This window comes from Trachinotus anak, unplaced genomic scaffold (genome assembly GCF_046630095.1).
Source record: "Trachinotus anak isolate AG129_WGS33_773 ecotype Australia unplaced genomic scaffold, CSIRO_AGI_Tana_v1 ptg000008l, whole genome shotgun sequence".
Taxonomy (NCBI): domain Eukaryota; kingdom Metazoa; phylum Chordata; class Actinopteri; order Carangiformes; family Carangidae; genus Trachinotus; species Trachinotus anak.
In genome coordinates, this window is record NW_027273859.1 from 28,281,776 (window position 1) to 28,309,773 (window position 27,998).

The 27,998-nt window shown below is 40.9% G+C and overlaps 1 protein-coding gene across 2 annotated transcripts in view; it reads right to left on the reverse strand.

Annotated features, from left to right (window-relative positions):
* The window catches only part of fras1 (Fraser extracellular matrix complex subunit 1), a 245,665-nt gene that overhangs the window by 75,308 nt on the left and 142,359 nt on the right, over positions 1-27,998 (reverse strand). For both annotated transcript variants that reach the window (XM_071483970.1, XM_071483969.1), the window contains exons 19-27: positions 26,275-26,421; positions 17,335-17,490; positions 15,385-15,531; positions 14,344-14,490; positions 11,853-11,993; positions 11,248-11,388; positions 10,814-10,954; positions 8,288-8,588; positions 2,884-2,968 (exon numbers count right to left, since the gene is read on the reverse strand). In XM_071483970.1, coding sequence (XP_071340071.1) covers positions 2,884-2,968; positions 8,288-8,588; positions 10,814-10,954; positions 11,248-11,388; positions 11,853-11,993; positions 14,344-14,490; positions 15,385-15,531; positions 17,335-17,490; positions 26,275-26,421 — 1,406 coding nt within the window. The remainder of the gene's footprint in view (positions 1-2,883; positions 2,969-8,287; positions 8,589-10,813; positions 10,955-11,247; positions 11,389-11,852; positions 11,994-14,343; positions 14,491-15,384; positions 15,532-17,334; positions 17,491-26,274; positions 26,422-27,998) is intronic.

The following is a 27,998-nucleotide window of genomic DNA, read 5'->3' on the forward strand; positions in this document are numbered from 1 at the left end:
CTTCAAGAGACGACTCGTCTGGGTGCTCTCTGATCTGCTACCTTACTCATTAAGATCTTATTATGTTTCAGGCACTAAGGCCATTTGGTTTAGTTTAGGGAAGGACAGTAATGTGGTTAAAGGAAATGCTGACCTTTGGTAGAAGATGGGAGGCGACGGTCAGACACCCAAACATCCACCACCTCCACCTCCTTACAACATCATGCGACTTCTGTGGCTAACCTCTTAACAACCCAGCCATCCTCGTGTTTTTCTGGTGATGGAGTTAACACTCCTGATGTTTTTTACAAACATCACAACGTCGCATCTTCCATCACAGATGCTGAACATCCGGCCTCACCTACTGAATCTACGACTTTATAATAATAAAGGACTGAAGTTTGATGCTGAACTCGCGTTTTTTCTTCTAGACTGGTAAGTAAACAGCTGCTAATGCTAACATTAGCTATGTAGTGATAGCAAAACTTACAAATAGCTCCTTTGACACACCCCACACAGAAATGGCACAGATGAGTTGTAGAACTGAAAAAGTTAACACAGAGCTTTGATGGATTCTTTGTGTCACACAGTGAAAAGCAGCAGCTGTAGAAATGAACTGATCGAACAGAAACGGTCAACCAGGCTGTGTGAGGTAAATTACTGTTCTTCCCTTATAAACTGCTTCTGCTAATATTGTATGAGCTCATCAAGTGATGGTGTAATTGAGCAGTCACCCTAAACACACCCAGGTGATGTAGCTCCACTCAACCACCACCTGCAAACAGCTCTCTGAGCTCTGAGCCTACAGCACTAATTTACTCAGGGCCAACTCCACTTTACGAAATCAGTCACATCGGCTCACAAAGTTTGTTTTGTCGCTACAGAGACCTTGATAAATACAACAGTTTGTAATGTTTGACTACAAACTGACAAGGATGTGACAGAAAACACTGCCTCAGTTTAAATTCCACATTTTTACAGTTTTTAGGAGCTCTGAGTCACCTTAATTCAGTTGTTTATTTCATTTTTATTCATTATTTATACTAGTGCACTTACACATCCCGAAGCTGCCTTTTAAGAGGGAGTTTAGTTTGGAAGTCTGCACTTAGCAACACATTTGGATGATTTGGTTTTTTCTGATAAAAGACAAATGAGACATTTTCCACTCAGGTAATTACACCATTATTTGAATTTGTTGTGGAGGTTTTTAGTTGTGCTATGTTGCACCAACCATCTGTCACTGTGTCTCTTCAGCTCTCTGTTTATCTCTGTGTCACACACACACAGAGCAGAGTAACACAGCTGCCACACTAACCCATTAGCAAATCTCAGGGAGAGGGAGAGAGAGAGAGAGGGAGAGAGAGAGAGGGGGGGGGGGGGAGAGAGGGCCAGGAGAGAGAGAGAGGGTGAGGGAGAGAGAGAGAGAGGGAGAGAGAGAGAGAGAGAGACTTCGTTACTCAATATTTTATGTTTTTGTGCCAAAGGCAGAGGTCGAATCGACAGCGGCCACGACCTGCTGTCAGGCGGCCGTCGGCCATTCGCAGCCCGCACTCCCTCATTCATGGGGACAGACAGGGTAAGGGTGTGGATCAGCTGGAATGATGCAGCAAAATGAGAAACAGCTCCATGTTAAAAAAAAAAAAGTGGATTTACCAGATAAACAGTGATTTGAAAGTGACTATATCTCCTACTGTAATAACATACAGTACATCTGTACTGTTTTTTATTGAAGGAAACTGATTATTACACCTCTGATTCATCTGACTAATCATGTACATAATGTGATTGTGTTAGTGAGCCACCCATGTAAACATATGATCTACCTGTAAACTACATTATCAAATGCAAATATTTTCCCCACAGCATTTTTACAACTTTAAAAAACTCACAAAATTACTACAAGGACCATGTGTAAACCAAGAGCTCTCTAAGATGTAAAGAAGAATAAGATTTTGTAGGAAACTCAGAGAGGCCATTGGCAAAAATTCAGAGTCATTTTTGACCTTCTTAAAAAATACTAAAGCACAGAAAATTGATTCTAAATACTTGTTTCTTTAGTTTGTGAATGTTTCTTTGTTTTCCCTCCATTTGTAGCAGCAGACCTCAGTTTATCCATCAGAGACTGACTCGAGCAACCTGAGAAAATTATCATCCCCTTCAGAGGGCAACAGGCTGTGTTAGACACTAAAAAGTCGTCCAGCACAGACTCAAGGGAAGCTTTTTACACATCTGCAGACTGTTCTCTGCAGACAAACTTTCGCCACAAGAACACAAGAAGAAGCATCAACTCGACCTTTAAACCTCAGAGTAAAGACCAAAGCTGAGTCCCAGTTCAGAGGCTGCGTCCTTCCAAGGCTGCATTTAAAGACCGATTACATCACAGCGGCACGACTAGGCTCAGACTAGGCTAGTCGCATTTCAAAGGCTTCTTCATGTGTGGCCGAGAAATGTGTCCTTTTCCTGGGCAATGAAGGCTCCAAACAACACCGACAATGAGCCTGAGGATTAAACTTAAATTTGCGCTTTGTGACGCAGTGACGGCGGGCACAGCTGGTGACACGACCATCTCATTTCAGTTCGGCCTTCACTGTTAACAACGGCTACGAAGGTCCACACTGTCGTAGACCTGAATGTGGACACAGGTCAAGTCAGTCTGTTGTTTCACAGTAAACTTTGAAAACAAATGCGCCTTGGCCGACTGTTCTTATGCTACTGAATTGACCTGCATGGAGAAAACAGCTAATTTTATTAGACATCTACAATTTTCTTGTAGGAGAGCACATTTATGATGCAATCAGTCACATTCATGCAACTTTATATGGCAACTTTAACACAGTCAGTCACACGTTGAGAGTCCCTGAATACATGAAGGAGATCTGTAGAAAGTGTGTTTTCAAACCGTACCTGCACTGACACAGCTTGAACTGGGACTGTTTCAGGTTGAGAGGACAGTTGGGGGTCAGCGACACGCAGGGTGAACTCACCAGTCCTGCAGAAAGAAAGAAAGAAAGAAAGAAAGAAAGAAAGAAAGAAAGAAAGATCATTTAAAGGTACAGAGGTTTATGTTGGTTCTCTCTCACCTTGTCTCCACTCTGAGTCAACATGAGCTGGAACACAGCCTTTCGGTAGCCCTGCAGGTTTCTGGGAAAATGAGTCCTGCGAGGCCGACATAGTGTCTAGTCATTAGACCTAATCACCTCAGTGCTGTCTGGGGGAGTGGAGGGCAGTGGCACACACACACATGCACAAGCACATACACACACCAGCCCACCTGCTCACACACACACTCATCATCACCAATACCTCCTCTCACCGCGCCGCCTCAGCATCATCAAAGACAAGGCTTATTACCCACAACCCCCCTGGGCTGGAGCTGGGACAGAGTCGACTGCAGCTGAAGACCACATGACTAAGCAGGTTAAGTGGGTTTAGTGACAACAGAGTGGAAAATATGGTTACAAGCTAAAACACATAAAGTGCACATGAAAGTAGTTTCCCTAAAATCAAAATATCACTTTTGTTTATTTTAATAAACTGAAATTAACGACGCATTTCAAAATCCTGCTTCCTTCTGTTACCACCAATACCAACATTTCATGCAAATACAATTATTTACTTTTTTATAATATCAAACTATGATGATGAGCCTTCTTTAACCTTTATTAAAAGGTCATACTAAATTTGTCAAGTGCATATGGACAGATAGATGTAATAAGCAAAAATGCTGCAGCTGAGCTGAATAATAAGTTGTACATATTTCCAGTGGTCCAGTTTATTTAAGTGCACTTAGTGGATAATTGGTTCCCTTATGATGCAAGTTATAAACTAGAATCACCACCTCACGGTTGTATCCCTCCGCCACTCACCCTTACACCCCTGTTTATCCAGGCTCATAAAATATTAACAATTAGTGTGAAATTTTGTTAGAATTGCTGTGTTTCGCAGGGTGACACTGACCTTGACCTTTGACCACCAAAATCTAATCAGTTAATCCTTGAGACCAGGTGAACATTTTTACCAAATCTGAAGAAGTGCTTTCAAGGTGTTACTGAGATATTGACAGACAACTCAAAAACAATAAGCCTCTAGCTCTGACTGTTGCTGGTGTGGAGGAATAAAAATCTCTACTGTGCTGATTTCATGTTAAAATGTTTGTTGTGTTTCTTGCTGCATATGGAATGAGAGAGCATGCTGAATGAGATGCAGACAGTTTTACATACAGATGACTGAGAGATGAAACCATAATGAATGCACGTGCTGCCATGCATTACACAAAGGCTTCACGAACAATTTGATTCTGAAAACGATGTGAATCATGTGAATCATATGCTATGACCGTCACAGTCTCCAGGTCTTCATCCAGCCGAACGCTCCTCACTATCATCATCAAAACGCCAAATGACAATCTGTGACACGGAGAACTGAAGCTGTTCTCGAGGTCTCGCTGAGACTTCATGTTGGTTTGCATTAATCTGTTACACATCTGTATATGTACTGTCTACATTTTAACAGCAACAGGCCCCTTCACCCTGATCGTACCAAGTGACTACACATCTGTGTCTCTGTTGACGAGATCCTCCTCCTCTGATCCAGAGGGAGGTGGTAATGAGCCCCAAGCTGCTCTGTAACTGACATTAATACCAGACACCATTTTTGTCCTTGTTTCTTTAATGAGACAGAGAACAACAGCTCATTTCACTCCATTTTATTGTAACTTCTGGAGGTTTGACTCTGGTGAAATCAGGTCTGACCAATCAGATTTTCAATCCGTCTTGGATGCATTTCCACTTTGCTCTTTTGAGATGGGATAGCTGTCCAATCTGCCCCAGACGCATGAAGTGACTCAGTGTAAATGAGGTCCCAGTCTCCTGTGTGGCTTCGATATCGAGCGATGGTGAACGGTGTCTCTGTGTATGCTGCAGCTGATTCTCTCTAACACATTCTGCAGTGCTTTTCAACAACAATAAAACTCTTGTTGAGTTACAATTTCTCGCAACTAAAGTGTCATTTGTCACAGTTTTACAGCATTTGTTATGGTTGGAATGATTACAGCGCATTAAAGATGTATTGGATGGCTTATTAAATTAACATAAGGGATGTATTTCTGGGGAAAAAATGTCATAGTACTTTTAAATCTCATTTTATGTGCACAATATAAATGTGACAAGTATATTTGTTGTATTCATTATGGATGAGAAATGATTTTTTTTCAATGCAGCCTTGAGACAAAGGTGTAAAAGTGTTTGATGTGTGTGTATGTGTGTATAAATAGTCGGTACAGATATAAAAAACAGTTTGTGTCTACGTCTTGACACTTGTCATGTTCTGCTGAGGCCATAATGAATGACAGCACCTTCTTTCGAAAAATGAAATGAGTTCGTCTCAACCCACCACGCTTCACGACTAGAATGGCAGAGAGCACACCTCAGCCAAGGACATACCATCCTACACACATCTGTCAGACTCTGATTATTATCTGGATCTGCACCAAATTGTATAAACTCACAGACGTCAACATCATTTCTAATGCTGAGTTTTTGCATCAAGATCCAAACAATATCTCATCAGAAAGTGATGAAAATCTAGCAATGTTTAGGAAAGTGGTTAAAAAAGAATTGCTGGAGCAGCACCAAAAACTTAATGGCCCATCCCCCAGCCCTCCACCAGGTTTGGTGCAAATCAGTTCAGTGCTTTTTGTGTTATCCTGCTGACAAAAAAACAAACAAATGAGAAAATGTAACCTTCCTGGCAGTCGCCGTTTTTATGCCCCCGCGCCGGCGACAACCAGGAGGCATTATGGTTCTGGGATGTCTGTGTGTTGGTCTCACTCTCATGAACACCATTTCTCAGTAACGCCTGGAGGGAGCTTCTTCAAAACTGGCACAAACATCTGGTCAAAGGTCAAAAGTCCAGGTCACAGTGACCTCACGTTCTTGTGAATGCAAGGGATGCATCAGGAACGTCCAGAGGGAATTTCATTACATCTGGTACAAGCATTCACTTAGACTCAAGGATGGACTGATTAGAATTCGGTGGTCAAAGGTCAAAGGTCAACTTCACTGTGACATCATAATGTTCTGCAAAAACACTTCTGCACATTATTCAACGGTGTGACTCAGTAAGGGGATATTGTGACCATATTTCCTGCAACTTGGCTGATCGGCAGAGGAAACACATGACGTGGTGATTTTCGTATTTTCTCTGTTGTAATATGTGAGTTGGTGTCGCCTTTTTTTTTTCTCAACAGAATTTGGACAAAACATTTTTGTGTCTCTCGACTCTGAAGGGAATCAAACCTGAGAGCATTTGATTTTGGCTCTGTGTCTTTAGGCATTATCCCCCACTCCACGTGATTTGAAAAATATGGCTGTAATGTGCAGATTTAATCTTATTTGGGGTTTTACGTTTTACTGTCTCCATTAATCTAATGGCTCAAAACTGGGCAGTGGACCATATTTTGCTAATTCACTGGCCTGCTGCCATTTTGGGGCGGACCAGCTGAATCACGATTGAGTAATGTTTGTGACATGAGAGCTCTGATTGGCTGAACGGATGCCATGACGAAACAGATTTGTCACAGGGAAAATGGCACAGCAGAGCAGCTGTAGGAGGAAAACTGGCTCCTCTTTCATCCTCTGGGTAATCAGACTGAGGTCAAACATAGTGAAAATGCAGAATATGCAAATTTGGCGACATTAACTAAAATGTGTAAATGTAATGCATCTCCAATCTATGTGCAGGTTAATGGAAATGAACTTTCCAGGCAGGAAGCAGCATAAATCAAACAGGCGGCAGGCTCAGAATAACTGGAGCAGGAAAAAAAAATGAAATGTCAGAAACCTCGTGGATGGAGAGGAGGGAGACAATGTGTCTGATGTCAACTTTCATATAAGTTAATATTAAAAGAGAGGTGGCATGTGTCAAAACTTTAGTAATGAAAGACTATATTTATTTCAATACCAGATACATTTAAAGTGTTGGGTATACACTGGAGAGTGTGGGGAAATAAGCCCACGTACTGTTGGACAAACAGGTGACAAATTAAAGGGAAAAATGAATAAACATGGAAAAACATAACAAATGACTTCAGTGCCACAAGATCTCAATCAAGACCTCAGAGATTTTGAGGTAACATGTTTTCCTCCCTCCTACATGAGATGTGAGTACGACAGGGGTTAACTGACACTTGATCAACAAGTGTGAGACCCATTCATATGGCACAGCTGTCACAGGTTAACTTCTAGTTGTCACGGTAACACGACACACCATCCCACAATGCACTTCCATGCGTTTCACCTGTGGCACAAAATTACAAAGATTCAGTTTCACATCTCTCCTATGTCTCACTCTGTCTCCTTTTCAGGGGTTTTTTTTTTTTGGTTGACATTTAAATGCCAATAATATTAAAGGTCCCATCCAGTCTAAAGGTAGATGTCCATGTGTTTTTGATTACAAAGCAGGTCTAGGCAGACCAAAGCAGTCACCACTCTCAGCCATGCCTCAAGCCCCGCCCACCTGGACTATCCTTGCAGGATTTGTCACACTTTAACCAACCGAGTCAATCAAGTCAAGTTCCTGGAGGGCAGCCTACGTCAAAGAGCCCACTCACTGGAAAGTCGACCCACGTCAGACAGGATCAGGAGGTTGTAAATGAGGGTTGGCTGATGTGAGTCGAACCACTCAGAGTGGGGGCAGACATGGTTTTGACCCGCATCAGTGTGTCAGTCAGAATTAGACAGCACTCCAACACCGTCATCAAAACATCAATCATCCTTTCTTGTTCACTGCTTCAGCAGATTCCCACCGACAGCACTGAAGCTGTTCCGGAGAGGTGTGGTGGTGCGACACCTCATCAGGACTCTCTGCTGACTGCTCTTATTTTTATTAGATACCAATCTCAACTCAACTGTCATATTTCTGTCTTTTGAATTTGCATCTAATTCCACTTGAATTTGTGATGTCCTGACTTTCCAGAATCACAGCCACACACATGCTGCTGTATCAGAGACATCTTGTGGCTGCATTACTGCCCGTCTTTCCTGCTCCTGTGGGTCTACAGCAGAAAGTGGTCTGTGCCTGTTAGATAATGCACACCTCCCTTTATCACTGTAGAACATCAGTGGCTGCTGAGGTTTTAGATTTTAGCTGATTTTCTGCTTTTAAATTTCACTGTGGCTGGAAATATTTGGATGTGTCACCAGTCTGTCCAGAAGTTTAACACCAAAAATCATCAGGGACCCAGAAACAGTTTTTGAGGGCTTCTGGGGTCAATTTCTACCTCCTGCCAAACTTCATCAGATCCACTCACCTGGCTTTGTCTTTTTGATGTTTGAACCGGACCCGGCCAGTTTTCAGCTCCTCTAAGGTGAAGGTGTTATCCCTGGTCAGTTCGCGGCCCGCCTTCTCTCGGCCCCCCCTCTTTTCTCCTTCCTCCCCCCTGAACAGAAGCAGTCGCCCGTTGCTTGGGTTCTGGACGAGCTGGAAGATGAGCTGCTCAGACGGGCTGTCAGGGTCCTTCACCTGAAGCAGGGTAGGGGGCAGTGGGGCAAAACCGCCAAGGGGAACCAGCAGTGAGCCGTTGACCTGGAGGGCGGGAGGGTGGGTGTTCACTGAGAGGAGGAGGGACGAGAGAAAGAGGAAGAAACACCGAAATTAATTATCTGTGGCAGAATTATCAAAGCTGAACTGAACACAAAATAACATCTTTAAATAAACTTTAATGATTCATGTGTGGAGACAAGTCTGATACACATGAACATTAACACCATTTAGGCCAAGAAAGGTTATCAGATGTTAACAAAGCGGAAGTTTAAGGAAGAGGAGAAATACTGAGTTCAGGTTCAGGTTAAAAAGAAGTTAATCTTCTTTACGACAGATCTTTCTTTCAGTACAGATGCTGAAGCCCCTCAGACTTTAGATCAGTGCTGAACACACCACATGTCATTCAGTCACATTCTGGAGGGACGTTCATTCTGTTTTGCTCATTTTAGCTTAGTTTAAATTTAAAGTTGAGATGTAACAACACACAAATGGTGTTTATATTGAAACACTATGGATTTATGTTGCTACAGCTGTTTTTATTTTATCATTTAAATTTTTTTTTTTTTTTTTAGCTAATAATGACTTAAATGTTACCAGGACACAGGTTTGCTCTGCATACCCCCACCCCCACCCCAATTATTATTTGTCCCTTTCTTTGCCTTGTTTTTGTCACATACTTTTAAAGTAAAAAAAGTACAGATGTAAACTAATAGTTTTGGGATACGATGTGCAATTAGCAGATGTGATTAAAATAAAACATTTAAATGAATTAACTGAGGAAACATTTACCGAAAAAAAGCCATAAAGCTGTTTCAACAACAACTGACAGGTTGTATAATTAAACTGTAATAATACGTTGGAAAAACCTTTCATAACACAGTGCAGAAATTGCAGCATCTAATTAATACATTTCATGCTTTTTACAGCTTTAAATGCATCTAATTAAAATTACAGCTGTAAGTATGTGACGCGGACAAGAGGAGGTAAGTGAGTGTGTGTGTGTGTGTGTGTGTGTGTGTGTGTGTGTGTGTGAGAGCTGGCTGGTGAAATACCAGTGAGGCATCTCGGTCTTGGCGTGGCATTTTAGAAGTTGACTTTAATTGGAACTGACTTTGTTGAGGAACTTTTTAAAGATCAGCTCTTTTGAGAGGCCTTGTTGTAATCTCATTATATCTCCCCTAATGATGCCAATAGGCACTCTACAATCTAAAACTGCCAGCCATATAATTAAACTCACAAATGAGAATAAAGTGCATAATTTAAAGCACTAGTTTCTCAACTTTTTTTTTTCTTGACTGGCAAAAATGATAAAAACAAAACAAACAAAAAAAAAATAATTTCTTTCCAGGCTTTTTCCCTTGATTAACTTAGTCTAGTCTAGAGGCTGGAAAATGTTCATTATTCCACAAGAAGAAAGCATTTATCACAAAGGCCAGATGATAATATATTTCTCTATTAGAATTATGCTTTGTCACATTTCATAAATCATCTCACGACCACTGTGGGCTCCTGTGGCCTCAGCGTCTCCGCCCGCAGGCTGACATCCACTGTTTGAACATGAAAGCAGGAAGTAAAGGAACAAGACTCCTCCAATGACCCGACTTTGTGGACAGCGCTTTCAGTGTTATTCAGGAAAACCGATTATTATATTAATGACAGGAAGCTCCTAATGCCAGACAGTTCATGTTGGCAGTCTGGTCTCCCAAATCTGAAAAAACCATTCCTGCTGGAAGAGGAGCCAAAAAGCATAATTACACTTTTACTACTGTCACTACATTGGCCTTGATAATTATATCTGCGTAGGCTTATCTTTGATGTCGGCTTTTCAACCTCAACTATCAATAGGTTCTTCATTTTAATACTGAATCAAAGGCGTTTGTGTACTGTCAATGTGAACTTGGAGCAATGAACCACAGTCAATTATCACAAACCTTGAAGCTCTACAGAGCTTTCTAATCTCAGGAGTTTGTAGGGACAAAGGGAGAAAGAATATTAGACGTACATTCATCAGGTGGCTGAGAACACGGCTCCACACGATGGTCTGCATCTTCTAAATTGTTTGCTCTGACATATTTTGTAAAAGTATTCATCAGCAGAAGCTAAACAAAGGCTCCTCAAACCAGAGCAGACAGTTGTGAAAGCCAGAAATGTAAGATTATTAACGTGATAACTGTTGAGGCAAAAATATTGATCAACAGCTCCTAACTTTATTGATAGTTGTGCTCATTTTGTGCTACGGGACACTGAATATTTTTCATTTAACACATAAAACAGTCTGACATGATGTTATTACCATGGCAGGTCCTGGTCTTCTGGTCAGCGTAGTATCCGTGTCCACAGTCGGGGGTGCAGTATCCTTCCATGAGGTAGGTTAGGTCACGACAAGCTCGGCAGCGTCCGACCCCGTCGCACAGCACACAGTCAGATGAGCAAGCTAATGAAGATCAATTAGTCAGAGGGTTAGAAGGAATGATTTGACACCTTGTAGAGTTTGCCATTAATCAAATCAAATCATTATTTTACTTAACTCACAATGTGATTTTCATATTTTCATTCTCATTGGAAAAATGTTTCTATGACCTTTGTTTATTCAAAGACTTTATAAAGTTCTATACTTCCTTTACTATCTTTATCTTTACCAAAAATACATGGACATCTACCTTTATACAATATGGGACCTTTAATAAACACATAAAAAATATTAGAGATAAAAATATAAACTTTCACCTTTGCAGACTTGCGAGGAGGCGTCCAGGAAGTAGTTTCTGCCACATTTGAGCACACACTGACCCCGCAGGGTGGCGTACGGAGGCTGGCATCGCTGGCACTGTCCGGGACCTCGACACTCCACACAGTGCTCATCACAGCCTGACAGAGACAGACACACACTGAAAGTATTTAACACATGGATAAAACCAAGGTGACATCCGAGTGATAAGAACAGTTGCTCCAGTTTTCTATAGATTATATTTACATTTTAATGATGAAGATTTGGTGTTCAGAAGAACAGTTTGCATATGTTAAATGTATTACTACTGTATTATAATGATTAGACTCATACATGGCAGTTCACAAATGATTAAACAGGAGCTATAGAGCACTTTTCAGTCCCATCAAGAGAAACTAAACCAGTAAAAAGGCAACCACATGGTACAGTATGCTGTAGATTCACAAAAACATCATCAGTGTCCCCTGCTGTTGATTAACTGTTTTAATAAGAAATAGGTGATAAAAATATATGAAAGCAGAACATTAGAGGGATAAATATGCAGCTACAAGAGCACCAGCTGCACATGATGTGGGTGAGCTTATCTGCTTTTTGGGTGACTGACCGAGGCATCTGTCTCCATCCCGATAGGAGCCGGGGGAGCACCCCTGGGTGCACACTCCATCCTGTAGCACATATCCCTCCATGCACTGCAGGCAGTCAGTCCGCAGAGGGCCTTTACAGGCGTTGCAGCTCCAGTCGCACTCTGGAAACAGCAAGGATGGGAGGGCAGGAGGAGGAGGAGGTGTGTGTAGGGACATTGGGATTAGAAGTGAGGGGATTTTGAAGGTAAGAGGTGGCAAAAGGTGGGAGCAGAGCAGAGAGAGAGAGCGAGAGAGAGAGAGAGAGAGAGAGAGAGAGAGAGATTAATAAACTCTTTTTCAGCAGGGGATTTATTTTAAACCCATTTGTCTCTGTCTCTCTCTTCACCTGCATATCTGCAGTTTTTGTGTTCCATTAATATTGGCAAGAAAATTGAACACAATTAGGACAAAATAGAACTCTGCAGCAATTACAGAGATTTTAAACCAGAGGGAGATTATATTATACAGAATATATAGTTCTACCACTAAATATATCATTATAATAATGACATTCAAAAGGGTCTTCAGCCATGCTAGCAGCTCTGTGAGACCAGGGTGCTCTTTGTAAAGAAAACCAAACTGATATGATGGAGTAGTGAGCAAGTAAGTCAAAGATCCATATTTTAAACTTCTCCTGTGTTTTATCTGAAGTGTTGATATTCATAAGAAAATATATTTGTGGTTTTAAGAACCAAAAACCATCTCAGTGTAGTTCTGATTGGATCCAATAAATGATCAAATAAAAATACAGATTTCAGACGAACACTCAGAGAAACCAAATCCTGCAATGTTGGATGGTGACTGCTTACTGCTGGTTTTAAGGCTCGAACCTAGAACCTAGACCTGCTTTATAATCAAAAAACACATGGACATCTACCTTTATACAATATGGACCTTTAATAATGTATTTGGTAATTCATATAAAAAGGGTTTAACATGTTATTAGCATCCTCAGCAGATTTATTATCATTTATTCTGTGGGGAGCATGAACGTCTTCACCAAATGCCACTGCAATCTGTTCAATAGTTGTCAAGAATTTTCAGTCAAGATCGAGAACTGTCAGAAGATCCCCAAACTCTTCAGGATATCTGTAACTCATCTCAGAACTGTTCATTTCTGTATAAAAATGCACAGCAACTTGTCCATCAGTTGTAGATACTGGACTTGGAGATATTTTGCTCTTTAGGAAAGTACCGGACTGATCGAAGAATGAAGAACTCATTTTATGATGCTACTGTTAAAAACAAATACCACTTTTGTTTAGATCATTTCAAAGTTTTTACTTATTTTCCCCTGTTTTGTCTACAAGGGTATGTGACAGTGGTAGAGTAGAAAGCAGATTGCTGTGAGAAACAGAAAAGTGGAGGCTTCCACAGGGTTTTACTGAGGATCCAAAGGGAGCCAAGAGGTAAATCAGGGGTTGCTCATTAGGAAAACATCACAGATGAACTGAAATGAATGTAGCTTGTTGGTAAAGAAGGGGTTTTTCTCTCAGGGAACTCTGAAAGGTCCTCTGTGGCTGTGCTCCCAGAGGTTCCTCAAAGCCCTTTTAGTTTTCAGGAGCAGCTAGCAGTGCTGCTTTCCAACGCTCTGGGTTCATCCAAGGTTCAGTGGATTATTCAGGTAGTGTCAGGGGGGATGAAAACAGCATCACAAGCTAGATGGCTAAAACCACCTGTGGAGATCACATCTAGCTGCCTCACAGGAAATCAAACTGTGTATATCGAGCCACTAGCGGTTAGCTTAGCTGCTAATCCCGTAACAGACATGGGAAGTGATGGAATTCCACCCCAGGAGCCTGCTCCTTTGGGCCCCTGAGACCTGGAAAAATCTCATTACACTGAACTAAATCGCTGATAAAGGGAAGTCTGTGGGCCGAAGTCTGTGGGAAGAAAGCTTTACATTAAATGGCAATCTGTGAATTAGAGCAGATATCTGCGCTAAGCCAGCGTGACAACACAGCCACGCTGTGTACATTCTGAACTAAAAGTCATTTTTCTTTGAGATAAGCCCAAAGGAAAATGGAGGCAAAACATTTTTCCACACGTCTTCTTTTAGAGTTGGCAATAAAAGGGAGTCGGATTCAGCCGGAGAGGATGTGGCCTGGGCTGGTTAGTGGGTAAATAAATATATGAACACAGTTACTGCACGCGCAATGAAAAAAAGACAAGTTATTCAGTCAGGACATGAATCCTCTGAGGCTCATTCATCAAACTCTCTGTGCACGGGAAGATGTGATCGTGAGTTAAAATGCACACACAATGTTTAGGATTTGCATATCTGGTCCCACAGTTTATAACATGATCGATGGACCCCATAAACTCAGTGTAGCACACTGCAGTACTCGCAATATGGATGGAGAGTAATAAACGAATATCATAAAAGGAGGACTACATATCCGAACTGTTGATCTAGTGTTTCTCCTCGCCCTGCAGTGTGTGTTGGGTCATTGCGGAGGATGGTAGCATTACCTCTGCAGGCACGGGTCGTGGTGTTGAGGTAGTACTGATGGGCGCAGCTGTCGTATTGGCACTCTCCAAACAGCAGCACCTTGGCCGGGTCGAGGCAGGAGGTGCAAACGCCCGTCATGTCACATGTCAGGCACTGGCTGTCGCACGCTGCCAGAAACAAAGAGGTTGACAATGTCATCAGGGAGGAATCGGATATACGATCAAAGGAGAGAAGATCACCTGCCATCACCACATTCTGTGGCGTTGTTGGACCCTGGGATCGTCTAAATAACAAGTTTCATGTTTATAGTAAGGAGTCTGTCTCTTTTACCTCATTACACAATTTTGTAGTGTTTGCAAAATGATGAATCAGCTCTGGGGGCGACAGGATTCAAATTAATATACAACAAGGGTCTGTTGATTTGACTCTAGTTGTTTACCTGCTCATTAACAGGATAACTGCTCAACACATTCAGAGGGACTTTGCTGGAAAGTTAAGCAATGGATGAGGCTAAAAACTGCAAACTGTGGGTGCAGCATTTTCAGAATTTGCTCTTGAATGACTGTACTACCTTAAATGAAAAAACACTCTGGCACACGCATCCCATGATTGTCTAGCACTCACTTAGCCTTGAGAGAATAAGCTCTGTATGAGTCCTTTTTAGTTCCAAAAGCTGCTGCAAAGGTTGAGGGAAATTATTGTGAATACCAGGTGGCAGTACGTGTCAGCCTGAATAAATACCTGACAGTCACTGTTGTAAATGTTTTCAAGGCAAACTTCAAACCACACAGAGAGTTGCTGCTACAATTGTAGGTACCTCAGTTAGAAGCACTGCATAGGATGTACACAGTAAAAATGGGATTCTCAAAAATGATCAATTATCATATCATTATCATTATTTTGTCCATCTCATGTCAATCCTTTAGGATCACATGCACATCCGGGACTCTCTAATATAATCTCTGAGGTGGTACTAGATTTCACGTCGTAACATCTCTGCCTATTTTATTATGTTAGTTGTTCTCCATGAGCTGAGATACAGTGGAGGTACCCCCACTTACCCTGACAGAGCCTGTGACCGTTGTCGTAGTAACCAACGGGACACCTGGGGGCACAGAGACCTGATGGCAACAGCACACTGTTGGCAGGGCAGGAGGTGCAAGAGAGAGGCCCCGCCCCACCGCAAGCCTCACATGACGGATGGCATCCTAGGAAAAAAAAAAGGAATTTTATTTCATTAACATAAGGAAATGGCATATAGTTAAAAGACTATGACAAACAGAGGACCACTGAGGACAGTAAAATAATAGTACATTGTAAGAACTAACATACAAATGAAGATCATGACAGTACAATATAAGGAAAATACTATATTAGATAAACAGTATGAAGTCGGTAGAGTGTCACTGTGTTAGAAAAGTTAGATGAGTAAAAGTTGTTGAAAATTTAAGTCCTTGCAAAAAATGCTAAATTGTGATTAATTCTTGAGTTTAAAAATACATATTCATAAGTCTCACTAATCACTATCAAGGACCTAATCATTCTCAGATTGCTTTGCCCCCCCCCCCCCCAACTCATCATCAGGCCTGAATCAACACCAGGATAATATAGGCAGGATAATGATGAGCGGATGATTAGGAGGATGAGGATGCTAATGATATTGACGATAATGATGAGGATGAGAATGATGATGATTGGAAGGGGAAGGGGAAGAGGAACGGTGAAGGAAAAAATGAGGATGATATGAGGAGAATTAACATCTGGATGATGATGATGATGATAATGATGATGGGAATGATGATAATCATAATAATTATATTGATGAGGATTTTGATGATGAAGAGAGGTGATGAGGCGATGTGGCGGTGATGTGGTGATGAGGATGATATGAGGATGATGATGTTGAGAAGGATTAAGATTTGGATGTGGAGGATGATGAGGAGAATGATAATGATAATGATGATGATATGATAGTGGTGATGATGAGGAGGGCGGGGATGATGGTGACTGTGATGGTTAGCATGATAATGAAAAGAATGAGAATTGAAGTTGACGAGATTGAGAAGACAAGGAGGATGAGGATGATGACAATGATATCAATGAGGAGGATTATGATGATGAGAAGGGTGATGAGGATATATGGATGATGTTGAGGATGATATATTGAGGATAAAAATGATGATGAGGAGGAGAAGATGTGGGCAATGATGAGAATGAGGCTGATGAACGGTGTAGATTATGCTGTTGAGGAAGGTGATGAGAACAATGAGGATGATAATGATGATGATGATGATGAGAGTGACGATAATTCTAATGGTGATGATGATGATGATGATAATGATGATGATGATATCATTACGAATAATAACAACTATATTGGTGTGCACAGGGGTGATGGTGGTGATGTTCTGGGCCAAATACTCCTCAACTTTTGATAAAGAAACAAATTGTTCTTTAGTATCTGTTTCTACATTAATACTAGTTTTCTGAAATATAGTAAATCCTCCAAATCCTAAAATCTCTTCCCAGCTCACAGTCATTGTTGTCACTGTTTTGAATCTCTGTGAATCATAATTTAAAATTGAGCTTTAAAACATTGACAGTGAGCTGGGAGGAAATTGGAGGATTTGGTGTTCTGATGGGCACCATAACCCGATCAGTCAGTCTATCTGCAAGTTGTTTTCTTAAGTCCTTCCATAGCCTGCGACCATGTGCGCTGAAATCGATTCCATAGCAAAATAAAAAGAATAAACCCCTGAAAAAATGTCTCTGTCAGGCTTGTTTTGAATTCAGTATTTCTTCTGCTAGTTGTTGTCAGATCACTGAAGGATAAGAGGGTAAAGAAGAAAACTCCTTCCAGGTCAAGATATGACCCCCGTTTGAAAAATCTCTGATTGATAAATAAAAGCTTTGATGGAGTTTTTCTTACACATTTTACATTCAGGGCAGCTACTGCCTGGCCTCTGACCTTGTTATGTACTGTATAAAGACAGAAGAATAGAAGTTCTTACTGATGCAGACTCCATGCCAGCCATAATGGCCTCCGGGACAGTGAGAGACACAGTGATCGCCGAGCAGCCAGGTCCTTGGCATTTTGCACCACAGACAAACACTGCCGATGCCTGTCTGGAGGTCTGCTGTGCAGCGCTGGCAGTCTGAACTACACTCTGCAGGAAGGACACACACACAAGGAAGAAGGCTCATATTTCATATATTATTATACTGTACACAGCTAAACATCAAAGTCACACCTGTTAACATGCTGTTAACACCACACCACTGCACGCTGCTTCTTTCTGATTCCTTTTAAAAATTGTAAAGCACTTCAAAGCTGCCTCAGTGTGTTTACTTTGCTACATAAACTTAAAGGTCCCATATTGTACAAAATAAGATTTCCATGTGTTTTGATGATAAAGCAGATCTTGGCTCTATATCAATAATGTGAAAGTATCAAAGCCTCAGTCCACAGAGAAATGCACACAGCCTGTATTCAGAAACTGAGTCTTAAAATGAGCTGTCAGGACTTCTGGAACTTTGTGATGTCACAACAAAGCAGTCACTGCCCTCAGCCACACCCCAAGACCCACCCAGTGAGTGTTTACCTGAAACCTGCTGTATTTTTATTGGATCACTCAGGAAACAGTCAGCCAATCAGAAGAGAGGCTCAGAGTCTCTCTTCTGATTGGCTGACTGACCAGATGTTACTAGAACTCTAGAGAGAAGCCTGAGAGAGGAGATGTATATTCTTATGGATATAAAAAAAATTCAAATAAAACTCCAGAAAAGTGTAAAATATGGGACCTTTAATGTATTTTTGCTTGTTTCAGAGAGAACAAATTATTTCATATCATATTATCCTTGAAATACTAACAAACCTTAAATTCAAGTCAGGGTTATTAGAGGCGATGTAAGGACCTTTAAATGACAAAATAATTTTTAGTCAGTTGTCTAAATCCAAGACAGAAGCCACTTTAAAACTCTTGACCTCCATTGTTTTTTGATAGGATGTGAAATGTTAACCCGAGGACAGAGACAGAGCCAGAGAGCTAATGAATACATTTGACAAACCAGGATTTTTAGAAAACCTTTTTCTATCTATATTTATTTCTTCTAATGTCTGTAAACTTTTGAGGGGATTGAAAGTCTGCAGGAGCCTTCTTCAAATCCACACAAAATAAAACCAATGAATACAAGAGCAATTATAAAAGAATGACTACACCAAATAAAAGTCCATAAAAGTAAGATTTTAATGAAGATGTCTTATCTAGAAATACTACTGTTAGGTCATAATTTGCACTAATCAAACCCAGCTAATTACTCTTCTGTGAGGAAGATAATTGGAAAAGCAAAGAAACTCTGACTACAAGTTGAAAGAGGAGGCACCATGTGGTGTCTGTGTGGAATCCTGTCTTCATATCTGTCTCTGTTACACCTGTGAACACCATCCTTCACCTCCCTCCTCCCCACGCAGCAGTGTTGCCCTGGAGGAGCTGATGTTAGCGGAACAAAAAAAAGAACACCCTGGTGGTGTTTTTATCTGATGCTATCTGAGCCGTGTCTGGCTGGCACAGAGGTGGGTACCTTAACGTTATCCATCCATACTGAGATAACTATCTACAGTGGAAAAGAGAACAACGGGGCTCTGCAGGTGAGGAGCCATGTGTCAGCCAGGTGAGGAGAACAGATAAAGAGATGGATCACGTGGGAGTATTAGAATGAAAAGAGGCTTTAAGGCCACGAAAGCACCTCTCTTTCTTTGCGTAGGATTAATGTAAATGAGAAAAGACAGGATGGATTACAAAGTGAAAGCAGATGAAACTATGTGACAAAAAGATCTGGATTGAATCAGAAAATGAGACAGGAGACCTTCTTTCTAGGTTTTAGTTGAACAGCTCTTTCAAAATTAGAGGAAGACTAGCAGGAGGACAATGCTTGAATTACACTTTTAAAACAGTCAAGCAGAAGGACAAAGGGGGAAAAAAATCAAGATTTTGAAATGAATAATGTAATAAAAGACAAATTAATTAAAGAACGGACTGCAGTTGGAGCAACCTGAATTTTAAAGTGAGCGCTCATGGCATAAACACAAAACCTGAATGGGAAGGAAATAAACTACTGCTTCTTTTTCTGTGCTTATCTGATGTAAACTAAAGAGAACAGGTGTTTTTTATGTTTCTTTGCCCTGTAAACACAGACATTTAACTCTGTTTCCATACCCTGATTACATATTTCTATTATGCTCTGTACTTTCTTTAGACTAATACTTTTCCACTGCATCATTTCCTATGAAAAATAAAATATGCTGCATTTTTATTCGTTTCTAAAAGATGATACTCTGCTTACACCAGCAGTTGATCTCGTGGCTCTGAGGGCAAAATCCCAAGTTTTAACTAGTACTTCTGCCTTGTGGTTTTATGGCTCCGCCATCCATTCTATCGAGACTAATATCATATATGTCATGAAGACTTTGGGGGAATTTAAAGTTGATTCTGACATGACAGTAGACAATGCTTCAAATATGGATGTTCCTGCGGAGAAGCTACAAGTGTTTCATACCTGTCTCTAACTGGGCAGCACAGATGAGCTATACAATCACCACAGTTTCAAGGTTCATTTACCATCTACTTCTGATTGTTTATCTTGCCTGCTGAATGAATGTTTGGACTAATGGGACATGTTTTTAGACCATTTAGTTATTCTTTTTAGGGTTTTAGGTTATAGGGTTTAGTTAGTGACTGAGCCCCTATTCACAAGCTTCTGAAGCCAATCGGGGTGCCCCATTTTCACCTATTGCTATTACCATGTTTGTATGCTTTTACTTGTATTTTATTACGATTACTGTGAAATAACTAAAATGAAAAGGTTGGCACCTGAGATTATTGTCACCAATTCGGTATCTGAACAAATGTAAAACATGGTCACAATCTCTTCTGTTTATGAGTTTCAGTGTTAAATTACAGGAGACAGACGACGTGAAAGCGAAACGCTACGGGTGCTGCCAGTGTGGAGGCATTAAAAGTGAAGATCTGAGGTTTTAATCAGCACAAGTGAACTGATAGATGGAAAATGCTTATTTTCATATTCTCACATGGCCCTGGAGCTTTATTTTTTTAGCTCTTTGTGACACAGTTCTGGACTTAACATGACTAAAAACCAACTAATGTCAGTTTAGGTTCAAAAGTGAATGAGAAAGTGGGAAATAAACCACACTTGACAAAACCCAAGATTCCATGCTACATTGACTTAGGTCTGTGCATGTTCACACATTCACTTGATTTCCTGAAAAAGTGCATGTTTTATTTATTATTTATTCATTTTTGGGAGTTAAAAATGTAGATGTAGTTTTATATTTCTGGTAATGGTATTTGGACATATTTTTGCTTGGAAAGTCAATTTGGTGAAGTAGCATCAGTTAGACATTTCTTTCAGGACATATACTTTAGTGACTTTTCTGTGAGAACCTAATGATATATCTACTAAAAAGTGAACCATTTTTAATTAAATGGAAATGTTTTGATCTCTTCATGTGTTGGGCAGCTATTTTTCCCTGCTTGCATATTTCTGAATAGCTGAAATTTAATTCAGACATTGAGATTATTTCTGCCTCCAGAGCAGCTTTGCCTCTTTAAAAAAATAAAAATAGCACTTATAGAACTTAGAGTCCAATCTCCTGAACGTGGCATCTGCCCAGGTGAGTCATACGCTCCTTTCTGAAGCAGAGCCAATATCAACAGAGGAAAAGAAAGAACTTCCTCTCTGTCATCTCACATCCACACCTTTCATACCACATCACTTTACAACAAAACATGCATCAGCATTCCTCCTGCCAACACTCTGCAGGCGATACGGCTCCGGGGGCCAAACAAATGGCTCCACAGCAGAGATAAGATAACTCAGGCGTCAGGCGTTATTGACTGAGCAGACTAAAACTGAATATAAAACTAAAATGGTATTGATTTGGGGAGTCAGAGTCTCTCTTTATGGCGTAGTTACCATTTTTGAAGCACATAAAAAGGTATGCCGGAGTTATAAATGCATGAGCATATTCTCCTGGGGGCCCGATTTATACTAGACATAATCCTATGGCATGTTTTTTTTTTACCGCATCTCCAATATAGAGATATATAGAGCGGGGAGAGCAGTCTTTAACGAGAGTCATACAGGAAAAATTAAGGCTCTAATGTCTCTCAATTAGTTGCTTCCTTATGATTTGTGCAGTTGAAAACAGAATAAAACTTGTTTCTCTGAGCAGTTTCTCTCTGTGATGGAGCCAGTGCAGCAGCAAGTTCAGAAGGCAAGAAGAACAAAAGCAGGGCGTCATCTTTATTTCAAATTACAGGTGAAAGAAGAGACAGAGAGAGAAGCTGTGTGGTCCTCTGATGCTGACTTCATCCTGTCTAGACATGTTGCCCCAACAAAGAGTGGATTTACAGTTGCGGCTGTTAAAGAAGTCCTACTTTTCTCTTCATGCTCAGTTCCGAACCACTGTCGGCCCAATTCCCAAAAACTGAGGGACAGCTTAACCTCTGTGTGGACTTCACACGACAAAAAAAGTTGGCAGCAACTATTAAATTATGATCACAGAACTTTTTGGTGCTGAACACCAAAAACCACAGATTTTTTTTGTAATGAAGCTGAAAATATTATAATGAACAAAGAGCAGTGCATCATATTCTACTGAGCTCTAATTAGCTCTGTGCCCGAGTCTTCCTCAGGGGCAATAAAAGATTGAACCCTTTCAAAGATGCAGCGGTAGACATCTTTCCATAACAAAGTATTTTGTGCTCCTGCCTTTTGCACATTTAGTCAGTTGACATCTAGTCAGTATTTTTGCTTCACCCCTAAAATAACAATTTAGAAAAAAAGCAACATTTTGTTTGTTCTCTTTAAAGGTGCCACACAGTCTAAAGGTAGATTTCCATGATTATAAAGCAGGTCTAGGTTCTATATTAATACTGTGAAAGTATCAAAGCCTCAGTCCACAGAGAAATGCACACAGCCTGTATTCAGAAACTGAGCCTTAAAACCAGCCGTCAGGACTTCTGGAACTTTGTGATGTCACAACAAAGCGGTTGCCTCCCTCAGCCACGCCCCTGCCCACCTGGACCCACCATCCAACCTTACAGGATTTGCCAATCAGTCAGCCAATCAGAAGTGTTAATCACTGTGAATATTTAACACTGGCTCAGGGTCACATTGAAATGTTCCAGTACTAAAAGTAAATGTTACAAATCTATACAGAGTTTGTAGGTGAGAGTACAACTTGACTTCAGCAAATATGATTATGCTTTCTGCCACATTTCCTTTTGTTTGAAATGATTTGAATGCAACAAATGGATAAAACATTAGCTGTTTAAGTCTCTAAAGAGCTCAAGATATTAAAAACCAAACCAGTTTCCCAATCAAAACTGGAGAAAGTCACAAAAACTAATATTTTTCTGGTCAAATCCACATCAGTCTTCAGCATCAATACAGAGAAGATACATGAAAAGAGACATGGACAGCAGCTGTCGCTGTAGGCACAAACATATCTTCAGTGTTTTGGTGGAGGGTGGTTACTCTATTGATGAGACAGAAATAAGAAAAAAAAAACATGATTCCATGTTTTTTATTGCCATGCTTTGTTGCTATGGTGATGCATTTCTCCTATCCAACATGAGCATCCACTTTAAGATTTATAAATAATGGTTCCAGCACAATCATGACATAGATTAAACTCTTGTGGCTGTGAGCTTTGAGCTGAAGTGTTTCACAGACTCGCTCAGATCTCAGCGTTTCCTCGGTACCGGCTCAGAAGCCGAGGCAGGAGGAGAAGAGTGAGAAACTCTTTCACACTTATTACTCGTGACACCTCAAGCTTCCAGTATGAACATCTGGTCATGAACAACAAAATTATCACGGTTTTTTGCATTTTAATTTGGGTTTTGTTTGCATTGCAGGTCTTGAGTACAAGTTGTACATTTGAAGTCAGACTTTTTTTTGAGTGTTTACATCTACTGAGGCATAAATGATTCTTGCCTGCACAAACCACAATTGAGCAGCAGCTCAGGACTGTGCATGCTGGCCTTGAACAGATAAAAAGCCTTGCAAGGATAAGCGCTTGTGGAATTTAACAAATCATTGGGCTGGAATGGCGGGCCATAATAAGTATGTGACAAGAAGGCTGCTGAGGTCAAATATGAATGTAACGAGTTCCTGAAGAGAGATACAGACAGATGTGGACAGACGGAGAGTAAGAGGAGACAGCTGATAGTGAGACTCTGCCTCTGACGGCTGCTCTCGTACGAACTGAACTGTGATTGAGAGCGAAAAGCCTCAGCTCTTTAAGAGGTTATGTAACAGCGACAGTACCACTGGGTGGACGGAGGTAATCAAGGGCTGTGTGTGTGTTTGTGTGAGAGAGAGAGAGAGAGAGAGAGTGTGTGCATTAGAAATAAAGAGACTGGTGTGACTGGAAGAAGGGAAAAATAAAAATAAAACTTTAAAAAAAGGAGGAATAAAGTATGAGTGTAAATGTAAATCTGAGAATTAGTGTTCAAGAGGTGGCTTTGTGTGTGTGTGTGTGTGTGTGTGTGTGTGTGTGTGTGTGTGTGTGTGTGTGTGTGTGTCCTGGCCATGCAGAAATGATGACCTGAGTATTTCTATGGCCCAGAAGTGCCACAAGGCATCTTTTATTAACTAGAGTTTGGCTGAGCTTGACCCATTTGAGATTAGGTTGTGTGTGTGTGTGTGTGTGTTTAATCATGCTTATGTATTTTATATCCAAGTGTGTTGTTGTTTAGTTCTGTTGGGTGACACAGCATATATGTCCATGCTGCTTGATTTTGACTCATCTGCTTGTGTGTGCAAAAGTGAGTGGTGTATGTCTGCACACCAACGTATGAACACGTGTGTGTGTGTCTGTGAGATGAAATCTGGATTCACATCACCAAACAGTGCATGTAATTAAAAGTCAGTGCACCTATTTTTTCCCCTCAGATTGTGTTTACCCTCCTGCTATCTCTTCCATGTCGGCTTCCCATCGAGTAAACACGCCTGTCTTTAATCTGCAGCCAACAGTCCAGACAGGTAAAGGACTCATTTCATTAAGCAGTGAGAGGGAGGACAACAACAGGAGCCACGTTTACACACAAACACTCTCAATATTACCTCTCCTGTTTATCTCCTGTCTGGTAGTTTATCATATTTTTGCCAGCCAAAGACAAACAGCATTTATTTGTGCAGGATGAGCAGAGGAAGCATGACGGGAGGTGTGAAGCAGCTTCTATCTATGTTGTTTGTTAGCAAAGATCTAAAGAAAGCTTGTCTTTACCCCAGTGGATATTTCATGTAGAGCTTCTCTGAAAGGTATAACTGTGAGTGTGAAACTCATTAAAAGTTTGTTTTTTTAAATTCTAATTACACAGTAGAGATTCGTTTATGCAAAGAAACTTTTTTCCCACTTCTGGAGGGGGAGGAGTTCTATGCTGTAGCTGTTTTAACTTTTTATCTTCATTTTGGAGAAATCACATTTTATCTGTCTGTTTGCTATGGTTTTAAATACTACCGAATACTTCATTCTTGCAAATTTGTAAACAGTGCTAAATGGTGGCCCCAGACGGGTCAACACAAATGCAAAAGCCGCAACACAACTAGTCCAGCCCCCTAGACCAATAGTATAGATGGACCACTGCTCACTTCCACTGTGGCTTCACTCGCCTTCATCATGTTTTGGCTTTTGCATTCAAGCTGTGGCTTAATTTGCATTTATGTTGTTGCTTTTGTTTTTGTGTTGTGGCTTTTGCATTTGTGTTGTAGCACTGAATTTGAATGTGAACTGTTGTTAAATCAGGTTTGTACCAAGTGCAATCTTTACCTTTAGCAAACTGTTATGATGCACAAAGCAGAATATAAGACTCAATGATCGGACATGTGCTCTTGGGTGTTGTGATGTAAACTCCTCTCCTTACATTTTTATGTACCTAGGCTTGTATCTTCATCAAAAACGTTTTATTTTTCAAAGAAGCAGATATTTCCTAACACACTTGTGCTTGTTTTCTACTAATGATTCAGTTTTATCTCTTATTTCAAGTGTTTCAAACTGTCACTCGAGTGTTTCTATTGGAAAATAAACAGGACTTTCTGAGACGCCTTGTTATTCCATTCTTATCATTTACTTGCAGACGGCTGACTGGATCAAACACAAAGCAGGTGAGTAAACCTGCTGATGAAAGCATTAAGACTCAGACTCTTCCAAATGGTCTGACTGGAACAATTTCATTGTTTTTTCTTAGGTAGATGAATGAATCTGGACTAAGGCCAGCTGGGATGAAGGATTTGGTGAAACTGTGTTTCTGTAATTATTTGGAAAGTGCTGGGGAAAAAATGGATGGATGGATTTGTGTCCCATAATCTTATATTGAACAACATATTCCAACAGTATTCACTGAAATTCTTATAATAAATAATAATAAAAAGCTTCTTCACTAGAAATAAGGGGAATTCTTTCAGTATGGGATTTTTTAAACAAACCTTCTGATCAGCTACTGTACTGAACCTCTCTTTACTCTTTGCTACATAAGGAACAAAACCTATTTTGCTGACAATAAAAACTGTGACTTTTACTTCAGCTTGCAGCTTTTCAGAGGTAACAACTCAGAAGAAACAGACAGCTGAGCTTTTAAGTAAAACATATCAAGGAACATCACTTTTACAAAGATGGTTGGTATTTCTGATGAATAACGCAGGTTATCATAGCTACACACACGCACACAGGATTTGTCTGTATGAAGCTCAGTGGGCAGAGCAAGGCACTAACCCCGCTGGAGTTGTTGGTTCGATTCCTACTGGGGCACCTCAGGCTGAAAATAGGCACACTCATAGCAGGCATGGTTTTATGAAAGCTTTGCCACTCAAATTAGCATGACACCATCAACACCCAAACACAGACACACACATTTAAGCCGACTTACTGAGGCACTCTCCAGTGACAGCGCTGAGGAAATTCCCCTCCTGGCAGCTCGTCCTGCAGTAGCCGCTCTGCAGGGAGGCCAGCGGGGGGCAGGAGGTGCAGTCTGCCTGGGAGGGCCCGGAGCAGGTCTGGCAGGACGGGTGGCATGCTGGGAGGTGGAGGACACAAGAAAAACTGAGGAGTCAAAATCAGACAAGAAAAAATTTAAGTAGTGGTGAGAGTTAAGTGAGAGCGACAGGAGATGAGACATGGAGGTAAGGAGGAGGGGGGGGGGGGGGGGGCAAAGAGGAGAAGAGGGTTGGAAACGATGAGGAGGAAGAAAAACAGAGAAGAAAGGAAGGAGGGAAGTTGCAGAGGATGAGAGGAAGAAGATGGGCAGTGAAGAGGAAGTTGGGAAAAGACAGAGAGGAAGGAGAGAAGAGGGATGGAGAAGAGGGAGGAGAGAGTTAGGAGTTAAGGAAAGGAGAAAAGAAAGGAGACAAGGAAGGATCAAGTAAGAAAAATGAAGTAGAGGAGGAGTAGGTGACAAATTAATTCATGATGGAGGTCCTGCCCAAGTATTATTAACTGTTAACTTTTTACCATCAAACACATGGTAAGCTGTTGAGCTGTTACAAAAAAATGAATGGCCATTAAGTACAGTGATGTCTGGGAAAAATAGTACATGGCGATACTTCACACTCCATACAACCACGAAAGAGTCGAGCAGTAAAGCAGGTACAATGTTCACAGCAGACAGATCATTTTTTAGTGAAAGCTGTTATACAACCATTTCGTCAAGGTTGTTCTTCATTCACTGTTTATCACACTGTATTGTTATCAAGAAAAACTCAGAAAAACCCATTTAACCCAAATGTCCTTCAAACTGATGATATATATGTGTAATGAAAACCAGCTGTTGTCTACATCTGTAACTTTGTGATGTCATAAGAAAGCAGTCAACGCCCTGAGCTACACCCCAAACCCCGCCCACCAGGACCCATCATCTAACCTTGCAGGATTTGGTTTCTCTGAGTGTTTACCTGAAATCTGCTATATTTTTATTTGATCACTCAGAAAACAGTCGGCCAATCATAGGAGAGGCTCAGGTCCTCTCTTCTGATTGGCTGACTGACCTGTTGTTACTAGAGCTCCAGAGAGAAGCCTGAGAGAGGAGATGTAAAACTACACTGAGATGGTTTTTGGTTCTTAAAACCACAAATATATCTTCTGTTGAAGATCAACACTAAAATAAAAACACAGGAAAAGTGCAAAATATGGGACCTTTAACATATTCTCAACTTATGGAGTTGACTGCAGACACATGAGCAAAACGTTGCTTAGTTACACATCCAACAGAGACACAGCAACACCATCTATCATTTGCCATTGTGTTCCTATCCACCTGATGAATGTGAATCCAATATTCACTTTCCTTTCAGCTCCTGAGAAAAAGGTCTGTCTAGAGTCACTAAATCTTCCTAGATCTACAGCTCGTCTGCTGACTGGTGCTGGGAGGTTTGCGTAAAGAGGGTCAACCAGAGCTTGTTTACTTGTCCCATTGAGGGAAGCACTTTTCAGCTGCTGCTGGAAACAGAGCTGTGGAAATGTAGAGAGTGAACCACAGAGTAAATGTGAGGTGAAAGAGGCTCTATAGAGAATGATGACAATTCACTGTGGCTTTGTCACTGTGGGCCATCCCTTTCACATTACTCAGTTATTTGATTCAGTGCCATAATTAAAGAA